The 20366-nt window shown below is 29.2% G+C and overlaps 1 protein-coding gene across 1 annotated transcript in view; it reads right to left on the bottom strand.

Annotated features, from left to right (window-relative positions):
• Nucleotides 1-20366, bottom strand: part of LOC136972295 (ATP-dependent 6-phosphofructokinase-like) — a 55101-nt gene that overhangs the window by 25624 nt on the left and 9111 nt on the right. The window contains exons 2-4 of the mRNA XM_067266857.1: nucleotides 17564-17715; nucleotides 9111-9300; nucleotides 6174-6339 (exon numbers count right to left, since the gene is read on the bottom strand). Of these exons, the coding sequence (XP_067122958.1) occupies nucleotides 6174-6339; nucleotides 9111-9300; nucleotides 17564-17715 (508 nt within the window). The remainder of the gene's footprint in view (nucleotides 1-6173; nucleotides 6340-9110; nucleotides 9301-17563; nucleotides 17716-20366) is intronic.

Here is a 20366-nt window from a genome sequence, read left to right as displayed (position 1 = left end):
TTACATTGTTATGCATTATTTTTTGCCTATTCATATATGTTGCAAAAAACCTTTTCACAAGTCAGCAATGTTATCATGAAAGATTGGAAACCATTATTTTATTTATTGTAAAATAAAAACTTTTAAATCTAAATATATATATCTCAACTCCCTAATTTCATAAAATCCTACAGATTACATATTCTTTGTGAATGACCATTTATGTATTATAATTCTTGATAATGTTAAATATTATTATTATTATTATTTGTATTTTGAAATCTTTTTCATTGACTGATTTTTTCTTTAAGAAATACATTAGCTACGAGCAATGCTTAACACATACTGCCACTGACATTTGACATTAAATGTTAAAACCCTGTTTTTAGATTATGGTTTGAATTTGCTTGCTTTGAGAATGGATATTAGAATTTCTCATATTTTAATGAAAAGTACTGTAGTATAATTAATAGTTATTATACCTTACACCTTTATGCTATTAATAATAATAAAATAATAAAAATAAAAATAGTAATAATGATGAATTTTGATTTATTAATAGTTTCAAAGGATAGAATCAAACACTTCAAAATTATCAGAGTTACCGATATTCCATTTCCAGAATCTTGATTATTTCTATGTATTAAAATATATGAAATAAAAATATTATAAAACATTATGATAAAGGTTGACTCCACTGCAAGAATTGTTACTTCCTGCTGGTGTATGAAGGGATAGAAAGAAAGAAAGAAAGACACTTTTAGAGTTTGTCCATAGGAAATTTTGTAATTCTTCTAAATTTATAATTGTTGTATTGGCAGTAAATTTTATTAAATATATAATTTTTATAAGTGTTTTTTGCCACCACCAGTGGATAATTTGTAATGTTTTGCATGCCGAGGCAGGAAAGTAGCCTCCAGAAAAAATGCTATCTGTTTTAACACGTTAACTGCCACCTGTAATATGATATTTTGCGTATTTACCGGCCACAATGAGAAAATTTGATATTTAATATAATATAAAACAGATATAAATAATATATATAATATTTATAATATATTATAATATATAATATTAATATATATATATAATATTTAATATAATATAAAACAGATATAAAACAGTTTTTTATTTAAAAAACACTACGACCGCCGGCCGTCGGACCACTTCGTGAGACCATATGACGACCAGAAGTCTGAGCCAACTTTATAGATGTACACGAGAGGCCGCCACAAGGATGTAAAATAACGTCTTACGAAGCCAGGATAATTTGACCTTAAGTGAAACTACATTGGTTATAGCGACGACAGGCGGTTGAATGGCTCTGTACGGCCCTAATTAGTACGACCGCCGGCGCGTCTGATGGCGATTAACGTGTTAAATATTTAAAAATAGTCAATATATATCCTCTAAAAATAATAAAATTTTACAATAAAAATATATTAAAAAGTTATCACTAATGATAAAATTTCAAAAATTAATTTATTGACTTAATTTTAAAAAAAATTGGATAAAGTTATTATTTAAATAAGTTTAGGAAATTTGTTATTTTATAACAATTTATAAAAAAATCTGCAATTATTTTATTCTACATGAAAAATAATTTTTATTATATTTATAAAAATTGTAGTGAATCTATTATTTAGTTTAACACAGATGATAAAACAGTCATGTGGTCTGCAGTGCTTGCATGTGCAACAGGTGTACAGACATAGGGTTTGAAACAAAGGAGCTCTTAAATTAGAACTGACAAAAATTGCCAAATATACTACAATATTATTTTTGTTTACAAATACAATCTTGTATATTTCTTGTGCACATAAAAATTATAGACACCCACAATTACCGTAATTATTATTTCCAAAATACAGCCCAATTATTTACGACAATTGTGGGTGTCTATTTGCTATGAATCAGATTTTGGTTGATGTTTATATTTGCATAAAAATTATTTATAAACAATTGTTTTATTATATTTGTGGCCCCTATATCTTTTTTTTTGGTAAATAATAATAATAATAATAATAATAATAATATACTCTCCCATGGTCACCACCTGGTCGTGGTGGGAGAGCCCAGTAATTTTACTGATCCATAGGGCAATGCAGGCTGGAGCACAAGCTCCTGGTAGGGACACCCATGCCAGTAAGGTCTATGGGGAGAAATGAAGCTAAGAGTGACCACACACCCACATTCTGTGGAGATACGTATCATGGTAGTAACCAGATCTAAATGTGATACCGGCTCGGACGTCGCCCGGGTTAACAAGGTCCGCGTTCGTGAGTTAGGCAGAGGCTCACGTTCGAAAAATAGGCCACAGTCTCCCTTGGTTACCGGTGGCGAAAGCAGCACCGGCCCAAGCATGGCTACTGCAATGCCCTCAACAGATGTGAGGAACCAACCCAGCCTTGGTGTTTCTGTGGCAATGCATCCGCAGACCACAAAGGCTGGAAAACCACGCCAACGGATGAAATGGACGGTAGAAATGAACGAGTTTATCATCCGTACTTACTACACGATCACAAAACTCAAAACAAACATGACAGCATACAGACAACAACTATACCATAGATTCACACAACAGTATCCTCACCTCACTGTCACCGAACAAAGGGTTGTTGATCAAAAAAGAACAATTATACACAACAACCTTATTCCACAAACAACACTTGAACTTATCAAACAACAGGTTGCTGATCAAATACATCAACAGACAGAAACATCTAACATTAATGAAGATCATGTAACCTGTCAGGATAATCCAGCAACAAGCATTGATAATAACACACATACAACAATAACCACTAATGATACTACAGACACTTCCTCATCCATCACTGATAACATAGACATGGATTTAGTTAATACGCTCTCACTTATATTTCAGGAAACACTCACTAAATATACAGGTACAGATCCCACACAACGACCACGAATACCAAAAATCAACATGTCAAAAGAAGTAGGAAAAACACTAAATTATGTAAACACTCACTTACTACCACATTACATTCATTCAATTTCTACACTCGCAGACATTCATACATTAGTTTATGCTGGGGCAGTCACAGTAGTGACACACCATGGTCTGAAAGTACAATCACAGACAGATACACAGAAAACACAATTCTATCACAAGCCTGCCTGGCAGAGAAGAATAGAAACACAAATAAATGACATTAGACAGCAATTAGGCAGGCTGACACAATACACTAAAAACAACATAACACCCAAATTAAGGAAACAGCTCAAAAACATTTTCAAGAAAATAAAAACACACACAAAACACGAACATCACAACATACACATTACAGAATACATTGATACACTAAAACAAAAACTTGCTGCCAAAGCACGTAGACTCAAACGATACAAAACATGTACACTACGAAAACAACAAAATAAATTATTTACAAACAATGAAAAACTCTTTTACAGACAAATTAATAACAATGCAAACACTGATACACAGCACAGTGGCACACCAACAGAAGAAGAACTCACAACATATTGGTCTTCTCTTTGGTCCAGTGCTGTCACGCACAATGCTGATGCAGGCTGGATTGAGGAGGAGAACAGAAACTTGCACAACATACCAACTATGCCCTGTGCTGAAATAAACATACATGATTTCCAATACACTGTTAACAGATCACACAACTGGAAGACACCTGGTGTAGACAACATTCACAATTTCTGGTACAAAAAGTTTACATCACTGCACCAGGAACTAGCCAAACACCTAACACACATCATCATCAATCCACTAGACATGCCAAATTTTCTTACTCAGGGCATCACCTACATGAAACCTAAAAACAACAATACCACAGACCCCACACAATACAGACCAATTACATGTCTTCCAACACTCTACAAATTATTGACATCCTGTATTGCAAACAAAATATACAAACATGTTGAAGAACACGACATTCTTACAGAACAACAAAAAGGTTGTCGTAGAAACCACAAGGGATGCAAAGAACAGTTACTCATAGATTCACTCATTCTACGGCAAGCACACAAACAACACAGAAACATACACATGGCATATATAGACTACAGAAAAGCATTCGACAGTGTTCCACACAGTTGGCTGCTACATATTCTACACATGTACAAAATACATCCATCACTCATTGCATTCTTTCAAAACACTATGCAGCACTGGAGAACAACACTACATCTCAGGGTTCATAACACTTCCATACAAACAAACCAAATTTTTATTAGGCGAGGAATTTTTCAAGGAGATTCATTGAGTCCTCTCTGGTTCTGCCTAGCCCTGAATCCATTATCCAACATGTTAAACAACACGCAATATGGTTACAATATCAGACACGAAAAAACAACACAGTTTACACTGTCACATCTCATGTATATGGATGACATAAAACTTTATGCATCCACACAAAAACAACTTCATCAACTCCTACAAATCACACATTCATACACCAAGGACATACAAATGGAATTTGGCCTAGATAAATGCAAAACACTTCACATAGAAAAAGGAATCCTGAAGAAAGAAGATTTTGCACTTGGAAATGGAGACATTATTGAATCCATGGAAGAGGGCGAGATCTACAAGTATTTAGGATTCCAACAGGCCAAACTAACAGAACATGCACAAATAAAGCAAAAATTAATTAAAGAATACCAAAGTAGGTTAAATGCTATTCTCAGAACACAGTTAAATTCAAAACATACAGTTAAAGCAATAAACACATATGTCATCCCAGTACTCACATATTCTTTTGGAGTTATACATTGGACTCACACAGATCTTGAGCAACTCCAAAGGAAAACAAGAACAACACTTACTAAGCATAAACAACATCATCCTAAATCCGCCACAGAAAGATTAACCCTTCCACGTAAAGATGGCGGACGTGGCCTGATTGACATAGTTAACCTTCACTACAAACAAATTCAGTCACTGCGAGAGTTTTTCTACAAAAAACAAGAAACATCACAATTACACAAAGCAGTAACTCTAGCAGACTCGAATAACACACCATTAAACTTACATTCACATCATATGGACACAATGCAACATATAAAAAGCGTAGACACCATTAAGCAATCGTGGGCTCGAAAGGCACTCCATGGCAGGCATCCTTATGATCTGGCCCAGGATTTTGTTGACAAAACTGCGTCAAACAGCTGGTTAGCTCAGGGATGCCTCTTTGGGGAGACGAAAGGATTCATGATTGCCATACAGGATCAGGTCATAAATACTAAAAACTACAGAAAACACATACTCAAAGATGCAACACTCACAAATGACACATGCAGAAAATGTCACATCATGCCAGAAACTATACAACACATCACCTCTGGTTGCAAGCTCTTGGCACAGACAGATTATTTACACAGACATAACCAAGTAGCAAATATAATACACCAAGAGCTTGCAAAGAAACACAAATTAGTAGACATCCACGAACCATACTACAAATACATTCCACAGACAGTATTGGAAAACAACACGCACAAAATGTACTACGACAGAGCCATAATCACAGATAAAACAATTTACCACAACAGACCAGACATCACACTCATTGACAAACACAATAAAATCACATACATTATAGACATATCCATTCCAAACACTCACAATATACAAAACGCATGCACTGAAAAAATTAGCAAGTACACAGAACTCGCCCAGGAAATAAGGCATCTGTGGAGGATGGATAGGGTGCTTATTGTACCTGTTGTTCTCTCCTCTACAGGTGTCATACCACACACCCTACACAAAAGCCTGGGCACATTACAATTGAATAGAAACACATACATCACACTACAGGAGGCTGCTATATTGAATACATGTCACATTGTGAGAAAATTCTTGAATACAGACACACACACTGATACACTTCTTTAATTTCTGTTTTGGTTACTATGCCTTGACTTTGGTCCGGCATAGTACACAGCCACCGGTGTTAACCGAGTATATCTCACTTAACCCAACATAATAATAATAATAATAAATAAATTATTATTAATTTTATATCATATTATTATTATTATTCCACCTCCCAAAAAAAGATTAAGAGACCCAAAAACAGTTTTGCATCGGTTAGATAAAAAGTTAATTATATTAGTGATGATTTATGTTATATTAAAATTAATTTATCAATACATGAAAATTATTATTATATTTTAAATATTTAAAAATCTACCTTAATGCAGTTGTTACAATGGCATCAGTAGCTTCAATTATTCTATGAAGAGCAGAATCAGTACCAATTGTCATATCAGTTCCACAAAAATCATTATCAATAGAGCCAACCAATCCTACTATATTTAAATGACTGCATTTATCACGTTCTTCGACTGTAATTTTACCTTGAAAATATTAACATATTAATTAATATCAAACAGAAAAAGATTATATTATGATTTTATCTTACAAAGCCTATTAAGAAATAAGATTAAAAATTATAAAACTGAAACTATCATTATATTATATATTAAAAACAAAATTTAAAAGCAATGGGATCGGTTGCAGTAATTCTTAAAAAATATAATTTTAAAAATAAAATATCTTTAGAAAAATTAGTAAGTAATATAATACTCATTCTATCTGATTTCAAGAGATTTTTAAGGCAAAACAAATGAAATAACAATCAAATATTAAGTATTTATTTTTACGTTTTTATCCATATGCATTTCACCTTTCATTGGCCTCATCAGTGGATACAGTGGCAAATAGACAGATTAACAATGGATATCAACTACTTCAAGGTGTTTTTTATGTAAAGAACAGATACCAACCACATTTCACTGTAAAATGATGGTTGTATCCACTGATGAAGCCAGTGAAAGGCAAAATGCATATGTATAAAAATGTAAAAATAAATGCTTAGTATTTGATTGTTATTTTGTTTATTTTGCCTTAAAACTCTCTTGAAATTGGATAGAACAAGTATTATATTACTTGCTAATTTTTCTAAGGATATTTTTTTTTTAGAATTATATTTTGTAAACACATAAACAGGCACAACTGTCATTATCATATGTATTTACAACTTTGTGCTGTTAAAGCTAAACATACTGACTACAACATATGCAGATGGCTGGAGTTGGCCATTACAATAGATGACAGTGGTAAGTAAGTACAGTACATGTTTGTGAATGTAAGATCTTACATTATTAACAACTGAATCCACAGCAACAAGAATAATCAGTTCTGACCCAATTTGCAAAAACATGATTTAAAATAAAAACTCCAGCAAAAAATGATTAAGTATTTAATAAAGCTGTTTTCAAAGAATTAGTATAATTAGTTCATCTAATGTGATAGATGTTCAAAATACTGTCTACTCACCTGAAGACACCTTGTAATGCAGCTTTGAATATCTGCTTGTACATGCCATAATTTCTGGGGAGTGATTTGGATATACCTGCCATAGCACAGACCTGTAAAGGTATGCTAACAACAGTTGTACCAGTTTACATGCTTGTCTTGCCTGCTTGTTATTGAGTAAACAAAAATTGCTTTAAAATAAATGTTATTTAGTACTTGATTGCTTGCTGTTCTCTCAATTAATTGTATATTCTTTGGAACTTAGCATAAAGTTGCTATTGAAACAAATCATACAGAAACACTCCTTTTGATAGAAAAAGTAGATTTTTATTTTCTATAATTTCCAATGGATATCAATTTCAGAGTTTATTCCCATCTTCAGTTCTTAGTTTCTTATGTATTGGTAAAACTAAAAATAATTATAGTGACATCTGGAATAACTAATTATTAAAACCATGGGGTAGAACAAGTAAAATTGTAAAAATAGAAATATTTTGGTTTAAATGTATAAGAAAATTGACTTATTTAATAAAGGTAGTAAAAATATAAAACCTTTAAAACCAATAGAAACTGGTTAAAAAAACAAGATGTAAAAGTGTTCAACCTTGTTTTTAACCAATTTTGATTGGTTTAAAGGTTTTATGTTTTAATACCTTAAATTAGTCAATTTTTTATACGTTTTAATCAAAGTATTTTTATTTTTATAGTTTTACTTGTTCTACCCAAGGTTTTAATAATTAGTTATTCCTATTGTCACTATAATTACTTTTAGTTTTACCAATACACATAAGAAAATAAGAACTGAAGATGGGAATAAACCCCAAAATTGATATCCATTGGAAATTATAGAAAATAAAAATCTACTTTTTCTATCAAAAGGAGTGTTTCTGTATTTGCTCTCAATAGCAACTTTATGCTAAGTTCCAAAAAAACATATAACAGATGTTATTTAGATTTTTGTGTACTTTCTGCCAGCAGAAAGTACATGAAAATCTAAACAACATTGAACTTTGGCAAGAAATTCCCATAGGATCTAATAACCTGGGGACCTCTGACACTCAAACTTTCAGACCTGTTTAGTTCCCTTACACCTTGTTTGACCATGTTTAGTCTGATCCTCCTATCCTTAGTCATTCCCAAGTTATGGGACTAGTTTATTTTATTTATAACACCTTGTATGCATTTAAAAATAATAAATTTTAAGATATAGTTAAAATAATTTTAAGCTTAATGTTTCTCTCTTATTTTTATGTATTTTTATGTTTATTACTATGTCTTTAGCATTAATGAAACCTCTTGCTATTAATTTTTAAACAAATAGTATTCACAATATAAATTCTAGAGTTTATAATTTGTTAAAACATTTTTTAAAAACAAAATTTGATAATCATATTATTAAATTTATAATATCCAATTTAATTCATATTAAATGTTGATTATTAATTTATTAATTTCGCTATTGTGATTCTGTTTTTGTTAAGTAAACTGTCCTTCTTTAATGCATGTTTGTAACAAATTTAACACATTAACATTAACTGATAAAGCTACTTAACTTAATACAGGATGAAAAGCAATAAGGACCTTGACATCTAATAAGTCAAATTGTCACTTGTTCATTTATGAAATGACATAATATTTAAACATAAAAATCATTTGAAACATTTTTGACTAATCTAAATCCAGATTTCATTTAAAAACTATATATATATGTATATATATATATATAGTTATTTTGTTTGTTGAAATGACATAAAATCTTTACATGATTAAGTTTATGTGTAAAATAAATAGATTTGAAAATATCTTCTACCTTTTTCAATTAATTCATCCAAAAGTGAAGACCATTCCTGACGAAATAAATTAGCACCTGTCAAACTCCCATCTCCTCCAATAACAACTAAATTATTAATTCCATTTTTGATTAAATTAGTTGCAGCCTTTAATCTTCCTTCTCTTTGAAAAAATTCTTTACATCTAGCACTTCCAATGACAGTGCCACCCTGAATGTAAAAAATTTTATTTAATTAATTAAAATTTCAAATACTATACTATACTTAATAATAATAAATAATTAATAATTTATCATAACAAAATAATGTTTTATGCGCTCTTTTTATGTGCGATTTTTATTTGTGCGATTTTTTTAATGCGAATTTTTAATTTATGCGGTTATTTTTGTGCGATTTTTTTATTTGTGCGGTGTAGTTGGCGACTAGTCTCGTGCGATTCGTCATGTCTCACGTTGACTTATTATAGCTAAATAAACTTATTATAGCATAAATGCACTTATTATAGTAATATTATTGCATGAATATGCGAAAAAATGAAATAATTTAGTTTTTAAGTCAACAAAACACCACCTGGACAAAAATATGTAAAACAGACGATAGACCAGACGATGCAGTCAAGTGCTGACATCTGTTGTCAATAAATTCTATTTCGTACGGTTTTGAGTTATTTTCTATGTGAGACTTTTTTTATGCGGTCCCTGTTGACCGCATAAAAAAAATATTTTTTTAATTGTGTTGCGAAAACTATTTTTTACAGCCATTCGTGAAGTTTCGTGCGATTTTTTTTAATGCGTCTTTTTTAATGCGGTCCCTATCCCCCGCATAAAAACAGGTTTGACTGTAATTAAATAATTTATCATAACAAAATAATAGATTTTAAAATTCTGAAACAAAATTAATTTGCCTTTCTTATTTCATGAAACAAATTTTTAAAGTCCAATAACTTCCAGAGAAATGCAAATTTTGAAATATGTGATTAATTAGTATAATAAGAATAAACCCTAATCTTTAATTTTTTGGAATGATCACAAGTAATCATTAATGTTTTAATAACTGAAGATAAAGGACAAATCCAAATTACAAAGCTGTAGATCAACATCTCATTTTATACTTACAAATGAATCTGAAGAGAGAAATGAATGCTTATTTTTGAACTTCTGAAACAAACATGATATCAATGGAACTGATACATCAAAACATCTTTTCCAAGCATTAAAAATATTAAATCCTATTTTATATCATTTTTATTGTACTATAGAAGAACACTGAAAATATTTCAATTCACATACTGTCAGAAAGAGACAAGAAAGCAATGTACAGTCATACCTTTGGTTTTGAATGCCTCACTTTCCAAACAATTTTTTACAAACAAAATTTTGAACTTATATTTGCCCCAGGTTGCCGTACAATAACTCAGTTGCCAAACAAACTACTTGGCAAGAGCTGGCCACAGATGGTCACTTCCCTATACTTTCTATGTTAAAGAAAGTTGAAGACTCAACCAATCAATGACAGGATTCCCGGATTCAGAAGTTAGTGGCACTGTGATCGCCTCAACATGAATAATCAATTATGTTGCTATTTAAATTATATTTCAATGCGCATGAGGGAAAGATACTATTTCTGTTTTTCGGTACACACCGCAGTTGAATATAAATCATATTAATTAATAAAAACTGCATTAATTGACATTCAGGTGATATAAATGTCATCCAAGAATTTGTTTAAATATGCTTAAGTTAAATTAAATAACAAAAATTTATTAATATAATATTATATATTACAATATTAATATTTAACATTTATTAATATTGTATATAATATTATATTGCATTTGTAGGCATTTTTATGCATGAAATATAGCTAAAAAGGTAAAATAAAAAGGCTTTGATTTGGGAGTTGAAAATGAATTAATCCATCTTATATTGTCCCTTATGGGAAATTTTGTTTCGGTTTTAGAAGAAATCAGTTTTCGAACAACTTTTAGGAATGAATTAAGTTTGAAACCCGAAGCTTAACTGTATTATTTGCAATATATCGTAAACCATTATTTCTACAATTGCTACAAAAAATAAAAACAGTCATTTCTTGGTATTTCTCATTCATAGTTTGAAATATAATTTACTTTATACTTTGTTTCTTTATGTTTCAAAATCTTTCCTGTATTCAATGATTTAGAATTTGACAATTGCTTCAAACACGAAAAACTGAAAGTTTAAAGTTTTGTCATTACAGAAACAATGACACTAAATTCAATAAATAGATATCCGCTGCTGAATCTGGGTTACTTTATGTGTTTAGAATGTTTAGAACTCAAACTTATGGAAAATTATGCTTATTGGCTTTAAAAATATTTTATGTTAAAATGATAGTTTAACTAATTATTATAATAACTTAATTATATGACAGTTACATTCCAGTACATTTTGTACAATTTAAATTCATGTATAATGTAAATAATCATCAAAAAATGTAATAATAACTCTGAGAGTAAATCTTACACTCTAGACAAGTTACTCTTACTGGAACATACCATTACAAAACAAAAAACCAGAAACTAAATAAAAAATTTATGCACTATCTCTAGACTTTAGTAAAACAAAAGGGAAAACTAGATATCATGCTGGCTTGTCATAGCATCTTTCTGTAAATACGATTGTGATCGTAAAATAGATTAGAAGTCTCTCAATAAAATACATGATAGTAATAAATAAATTTTTAAAATGATCTTGTGTTATAATTACTGAGATGAAGTCATTTTGATTTCCCTCAGTTATGCATTAAAGTTTTCTTTTTCATTTCTGGCAAATTTTTTAATTTACATGAAATTAGTTAAATAATTATTTAAGAGAGAAAACAGATTAGAAGAAAAAAATTGAAATACAAGTAACTGCTTTACTAAAAACTATTCAACAGTACAAAGTATTAAAATAGCAAGTTGACAAAATATATTTATTTTTGTTACATTATATTATATTTGTAATATTTTCAAGTGAAGTATTTTGACATAACTTACATAACAAAGTTGGCACATATTGCAGATACATTCATCAAAAGTAAGGTTATCAAAATAAAGGTCTTTTTAAGCATTTGCTACTTTTTACTCTATGAACTACTCAAAATTACAAATGTTATTTTTTGATTTTTGTATATTCTTAAATACCAAAATACCTTTAAATTATAAGAAACATAAAAAGTTTTTTAATTCTTGTAATTCTTCAAAAATATATAACTTCTTTATACCAACTATAAATTGTAAACACCAACAAATCAAATCAGGTCACTTAAAAAAAACTTACTTTTAATATAATACTATTCAATTTTATGAATTCTGATTTTAAATAAGACAGTTCTATTTGGTTTTAAAAATGTTCCTTTGCCTTATTATTTTAGTTACTGAAAACTGAACTAATTTTATATTTCTTAAATATGAAAGCTATAAATTTCAAATTTTTTTAAATTTTATGTAATAAGATTGTATTTTTTTATTTTTATTTTTTTGGTATTTATGAATGATTCATTTACTTTATAGTTGAAATTTCATATTTAACACCAGTGTATGGTAACCTCAACAGAAGTAAAACAAATGTTTTAATCTATATTAATATTTCAGAATGATTCTATTAAAATAGAATTAATCATTATGAAATATTTTAAAAACTTTACAAGAATAATTATTTACCAATAAACTTTTGCAGAATTTTCTATGTTAAGTATACTCTATAATACTATTTTAACAATTAATATTCTGTACAGTGAGTCTTGAGTGGACTTTTATATATCAATTAATTTCTGCCTACATTCCATTTTCTGGGTTTATATGTAACACTATCCTATCGGCAAAAAAATTTAATAAACTAAATATAATACTTAAAATGGATGTAATTTATAAAAAAATATGTATTATATTCACTTAATTACTGAGACAATGATATAATGCAAAATAGATGCACTATATCATTACTGCAACAGGTAGACACAGCACTTGCCTGTGTGGAATCTAAAGTGTTATCCTGTGAAAAGTTTATAAGTATTTAATTTTCCACATCTAACAACTTGGTTTTTTCATTTCTGAATGGTACTTTCTTAATTCTAATAAGCGCCTTCCAGTAGCCAAGTGGATAAAAGTGCTGAACACTGGTGGTTGGTCGTGGGTTTGGACATGGCTAATAGGCTGGCCACAGAGTTTTCCAGGTGGCCAGCCTATTAGCCACCTGGAAAACTCCATTATAAGTCTTCCCGGAATGTATCCCCTCAGCAGACTGCTCAAGTGTTGCATTGCCGCAACTAGGGTTTCTCAAACTGGTTCTTGGGATCCCGGCTGTTTTTTTTAACCTGGGAAATCCCGCAAATTTCTTAAAGGTTCACTTTTTCTTTTTTTGTGTTAAAGTTGAGGAAATTTTGCAAATAAAAAATATAATTAACTCATAAACTGTCAGAATACATCTGTATTTATTAATTTTAAGCCTGCTTATTAGTTTTTTAAATTTTTGCTTGTTATGACATCTCACAGATTGTCAATAATCAATATTATTTGTGACAGGACTGAAAATTCATTACTTGTCAGAACCTGTAATATCTTGAATAATTGCACAGATGCTGTTTTAATTTTAACTATGCCCAGTAGATTCAATAACTGCATTATGCCAGCTTGTGCAAATTGGGCAAAGATGGAAACAAGTATGAAGTCTGCAAGTATGAAGTTTTTCTTCATAAACCTGATTATTAAAGCCAAATGAACTGCCGAATTATTGGGCTATAAGCTTAATCCTGCTATTAAAGCAGCTGAGGTAGACAAATCAAAGAATATTAGAGGACAAAAGAAATACTGTAATGCATCTTGAAAATGAATTAGAAATCTTCCAGGCTACAGGTGAAAAAATACATAACATCTCTTCTCTTGAATGCATTAAGACAATTCCACCCACATTCATTGAATTGGAAAGGGCATTTTCAGTAGCAGGACTTTTCATTACTTAAATACATACACACCACCAATGCTGTAAGATATCAAGCTAGATAAAAGCTTTATTATTATTTTAATTACGAAATAATTTGGTACTAGAGTAAGGCATTAGGTGCCATCTCTTATTAACATTAATAATTATAAATTATTTTCAATAATTTAGAAATATTGGAAGAAAAAATCAGCCCGAAGTGGGATTGAACCCACAACTCCTGCTTGCTGTGCAGACGCAGTGCCAGTTACGTTACCCGGACCTCTAGTCCGATCTCCTCTTCCAACATGTATAAGCTTACGTTATAACCACTGATGGTTATTACAACACCGGCTGGGAACATATCAAGCGCCCATGTCCTATAAACGTCACCTATGGCACTCAACCAGCCCTGGCAAGGCATATATATATAAGTAAACAATAACATTAATACCCAATACATTCTTCCAATATTTCTAAATTATTTAAAATTATTTAATTAAATTTATAACCTGTGCCTAACGCCTCACTCTAGTACCAAATTATTTCGTAATTAAAATAATAGTTCCTTAATTAAAATAATAGTTCCTTAATAACCTTTATCTAGCCCGATATCTTACAGCATTGATGTCGTGTAGGTTAGAATGTATCGAGTGTTAATGTTATTGTTTATTTATTATTAAAATAGTAACCAGATTGAGTGATCTGAGTATTGACCATCTTTGGTTTTCAAAATCTTATAAAAATTTACAATAATATTTTGTATTATGTTTTATTTAAAAAACAAAAATTACTTTCTAAGTTAGAAGTTTGATCTAAGTTCACTTTTTCTTTAAACTTTCAACTTAATTCAAAGGCATTTTTTTTTTTTTGTAAGCAGTTTCAAACAAACATTAATAAATTTTTTCTTTTTGTGAACTTTTCTACATAACTCAAAGGTAATTTTAATATATATATATTTTACACAGCATTATTATTATTACTGTATGATTTTGGAGTTTGCAGAATGTATTAAATTACTTTTAAAAATAAAAAATAATTATATCAATCAATTTTAAGATATTTTTTATATTTTAAAAATAATTATATCCTGGAACAAGCTAAAGACAAGGAAATGAGAAACCCTAGCCACAACCAAATAAACCAAACTAATTCTAATAATTTTTCTATAAATGTGATATTTACAAGGGCATATTACCCATGTAGTTTATACCATCTGTTGCAAAAATATAAATGCTTTATCTATATAAATAAAAATGTACTGTATATATTCGTTTGTTCCTAATAGCTAATCTCCGAAAGTTCCTCACCAATTGCTTTGAAATTTCGACACAACATTGCATTCGAATACGCACATGTTTTTATATAATATAGATGTCAAAATTCCCCCTGTGGGGGAGAGAGACAAAATTAAGGCTTACCGTGAAAAACTGGGCTTCTATTATACTATTTGAGATGCAATTTTTTGTGTTTTTGATTGCATTTTAATAGGGTACGTCAATAGAATGTACACTAAGAAGGGATTTTACGAAATTCCTCCACCCACAGGGGAAGTGTTATACATTTATTATAGATACATTTTGAGCCACAGCAACGTGTGGCAGGTACTGCTAGTTATCACATAAAAGTAATTATTCTTGCATTTTTATAAGTTATTTTTGTTTAAACAAGTCATACAAAGTCTTTCAGATGTTAAGGTTAGCAGCTTCAATCACATGCAGGATCATCACAACATATTCAACACATCATTTTTCAAATATTAATAGTAATATTTGAAAAATAGACCAATATTAATTAGTAGTCATTGACTATCCTCTCTTCCAGGAGGAGCTCAATGGCTACCTTGGGTCAAATTACTTCCAACCTCTTTCACAAGTACCATCATTCTATCGGACCAGTGGTATGGTGGCATTCAAATAGGAAAATTACATAATATGAGATTACTTGCAAGCACAATATGTTTTAAGTAGTTTTTGAAGATACCAAGTTTAAATATTTGGTCCATTTTTTGAAAATTTTGATTCTTTGGCAGATTACCATTTGATATTTGGCTGTAAATGGTACAGTTTCTTAGAAAGTTAACATTAGAAAAAATTATGATTTCTAAAAAAATTTAAGATATATTTTCAATTGATGTCTACTTGACCAATGAAACTGTGCCATTTTATACCATTCGAATATCATGATAAATATGACAATGGTAGACTGAAATAACCAGGTCTTTATATGGTTTTCATTTTAATGTTCATATAGTATAGTATTTGATTTATATAACTACAAAGCTGTAAGGGTTTATCATACCAAGTGACCAATCTAACACATTTTAAAAATTCTTTATTCCTTCACTGTACTCCTCTCATAAGATAGCCTTTGTAGTTATATAAATCAAATACTATAATATAATATAAGGATTGAAAATATGAAATAATCTAATAATCTTAATGTTGTTACTTTTTGCCTGGGTAACACTGGGTTTATCTGCAAGTTACCTAATATATTTAAGAATAGGAAAACAAAAATCTAAATGAAATATTTCCCATTATTATGTATAGTAAAATCCAACTGATTAAGTAATAATATTTATTATACAGAAATTAAGATACAGAACAAATTTTAAAACTATTTAATTGTTCTTTACATCTAACAATAATATTTATCTGTACAGAAATATTCCAATAGGAAGATAAAAGTGAAATTTTAACTATATTTATTCTACTCCATTTACACTGAAGAACTTTTTTTTTTGTTTTAATTCTGCATTTTTTTAAAGAAAAAATTAATTCCTTTATTTTTTCTTATTGATAAATGATTCAATAATAAAAATATGAAATAAAATGGTTCAATAAACAAGTTTATATGTCCTTATTTGCTTTATTTGTGTAATTTCTTAATATCGAAACGTCTTTTACTAAAGAAATTCCTTGGCATTAAAAATAAAAATAAATACTGTCAAATATAGATTTTGCTTTTTTCATTTTATTATTCTATTATCTACTAAAATAGTGTTCTAAAATTAAAGTATAATAATCATATAAAACATATTTTAATTTAAATGGTGGAGTAATTGATTAATTTTAATCTATTTAGATTAAAATACATTACTAATTATTTAATCAATAAACATATTATTTTTTAAAAGTTTTACTAACTTTTATTTTTAAAATAAATTACATAATGGCAAAATAATAACATAATAAAGTTACAGACATAATGACAAAATAAAGTTTTAAATATTGTAAAATATTTTTCATTTTATTTACTTATTAAAACTAAGAAAAATAACAAAATATGAAAATTTTAATTCAAAAGAAACTATTAAATCAATAATACAAAATTCTCTTTTGGAGTAATATATAATTTTTTTTTAACTCAATGTTGTGAAGTGTAATAAATTAATATAAAATATTTTCACGTATAAAATTTAATACAGTCATGCTTCAACTATATTTATTTTATATAGTTATAATAAAAATAAAATAAATTTTATTTCTTGTATGCAATAAATAAAATAAGATAATTGTTTTCTGAATACTAACCTTATGAATAATACCAGACACAGAAACCCAATTTGCTTCTACAATATAATCTTCACCATCAACCATTCCTTGATATCCTTCTTTAATAAAAAATACTTTTCCACCCATAAACAAACTCATTCGAATCACTGCTCTGACAGTTGCATTCATACCTAGGAAATAAAAATTTAATACAAAATAATGCTTTTAAACACTTAAAATAAAACCAAGTCAATATATCAGAAAAACTGTAAACAGTTTATATAAGTATTTGCTAATTTTACATGTAACTTTTTATACAATATTAATTATATATTTCTCATTTTAATTTAAATCTTTAATTTCAATAATGAAAGTATATCATTAACTATGCAATATGATAATTTTGCAATATTCTTATTCTATAAATTAAATAGTTATTTTGAGTTTTTTTAGATATGAATAAAACAAGAAAATAAATAAAATTATATTTTACAAATTAGTTAAATAGAATCAATAAAGTAATGAAAACAAAAAAAAAAGATAAAAATTTAATAAAAATTTTTAAAGAAACAAGAAAAAGTTATAATGGTAATTATTTCAACATTTACAAAAATACCCACACCTGGGTCAAGAACCTTTTGTGAGTGTTGTGCCAAAAAATGATCTAATTAATAGCTCAGTGCCAATTTCATTTTGCAAAAAAGACTAATTTTCTAAGATTCAAGAAAAAGTATTATATTAGATGCAGAACTTGTCTTGGAAGATATAAAACACAATTGAAAAGTAATTTTTAAGTATAAGTCCATGTTATATTTTGTAAATGTGTGGGATTTTATAAAGATTAAGCTTTTACCTATGGATGATGTGTTTAATAAATTTCTAGTGAATGTAAACATAATAAACAGAATTTCAGAATGTAAAGTGGAGGGGATACATAATGAAAATAACAAAAAGAATAAAATAGATAGAAGTTTATTATAAACTGTCAGCAAACTAATTATGAATCTAGTATTTAAGTGTTATTTTTTCACTGTTCAGTTCTGTCTTCTTCTGTGCTGTGGCCCCATTGCTATTAATAATTTCTTCTTGTGCTGTGCTTGATAAGCATGCTATAGGTTGTCAACCCCTGATTCACACTATACATCATATACAATAATGATCCTTGAATGCTTCATTATAATAAGTGGAAAGAAAAATAGCTTATAAAATATTATTATTTGATTTAAATACTATGATGGACAATACTTATAATAAAAGTGTTCAATTAAAAACTAAATATTAAATTTATTACATCATATATAAACTTTGAATTAGAATATGGTTTTGATATTAATTCAGTAACCAGACAAAATAAAATAAGAGTCTATAATATAGTCAAATTACAAAATTCACTATATAATAATTTTAATTAAAACTAAAATTGAAGACAAAGTTCATTGAAATAGTGATCTTTTTATTCACTTTCATGGCCCAGAATACATCTTTTGACAACCTGACCTTTCTTTTTAAGTAATTTGGTCATCAAGTATTTACAAATTCCCTTAAAATGTGAAAAAATACACATCTGAATAAAAAGATTAAAACATTTTTCAAAATTGGAATGGAAACAAAATAATCATCAATCTTTTCATCCATATAGCACTGGGATCACACTATCGCTTTAACTTTTATTCATTAAAAAATTCGTTGTTAATATTGTGGCAATATGCCATATTAATGTATATATTATATATACGTTTAGTTTTAAGTTTTCTTTCTTCTTCCTTTTGTTTTCTCAAATTTTCTATTAACATTCTTGTGGGTGGGGTAATCCTTTCCACAAACTGCTTTAACAATGGGAATTGAAGTCCCTGAGGCTACTAGAACGATAAGAAGGTTCATTCTTGGGTCAGACTCTCGGCAAAGGTAGACATGCAAAAGTTACACTCCTGCTCGTCGTCTAGAAGGACAAAGGGAGACAAAGGTGGCCTACAGAAAGAGAAAGGACCCCACTAACGTAAAGAGAGAGAAACATCTTCCATTGTATAAGGAGAATCTTTGAAGAGATCTGAAAAAGACCAGCGAGAAACAATTTAGAATGGTTCCCCACCAGAAGAGCATCAGTACCAAACAGAGAACCTGAGTATTCCTTATAACAGTGATTCTCAAACTTTTTCGATCCACCACCCCTTTGTTCCATAAAGTTATACCCAACGCCCCCTAACCCATTTTCTCTTGTGTGAGAAAGGATTGGAAATATTCTTAGGAAAACTTTTCTATGAATCTCACATGTTGTGCCCTTACCGTACATTGTTCTCGACATCTGGAAACCATTAAACGCAATGTTTCCTCTTATTCGTTTAACAGAGGAAAGGGAACGGCTGTCAGTGACCCCAACTTTTGCCTTTGGTCACTATTCAGTACCTTGCTTCCAGCGCCCCCTTAGATTTACTCAATGCCCACAAGGGAGCATTATTGCCCACTTTGAGAAACGCTGCCTTATAACCTCCTCTATCATACAAAACTTCTTGCTATTCTTCCTTTCCTTTTTAGTTTATAATTTGGTGTAAGTTAGTCATAAGATTACAAGTCCATCTTTTCTTATTTGTTGCGAGCGTGTTGTTTTGTTCTGTATTCGCTCAATTCCTCACCACCATTTAGGATATTGTATAACATTAAGAGTTGGAATCCAAAAGAATCTTGTATATTGCTAATCATGTGAAAAAAAAATAATAATAATAATTGTTGTTATTTTTTTTTTTGTGTACTATCTCTCGTGGACTATTGTGCACCCGCGTGACTATCACAATATGTTTATTTCAGGCTGTCTCCTAGTGTTGAATTCTTATAATATATTTTCAAA

This window comes from Centruroides vittatus, unplaced genomic scaffold (genome assembly GCF_030686945.1).
Source record: "Centruroides vittatus isolate TY-2023 unplaced genomic scaffold, ASM3068694v2 contig_1057, whole genome shotgun sequence".
In the NCBI taxonomy this organism is placed as follows: Eukaryota; Metazoa; Arthropoda; class Arachnida; order Scorpiones; family Buthidae; genus Centruroides; species Centruroides vittatus.
This window is presented reverse-complemented; position numbering and strand designations above follow the sequence as displayed.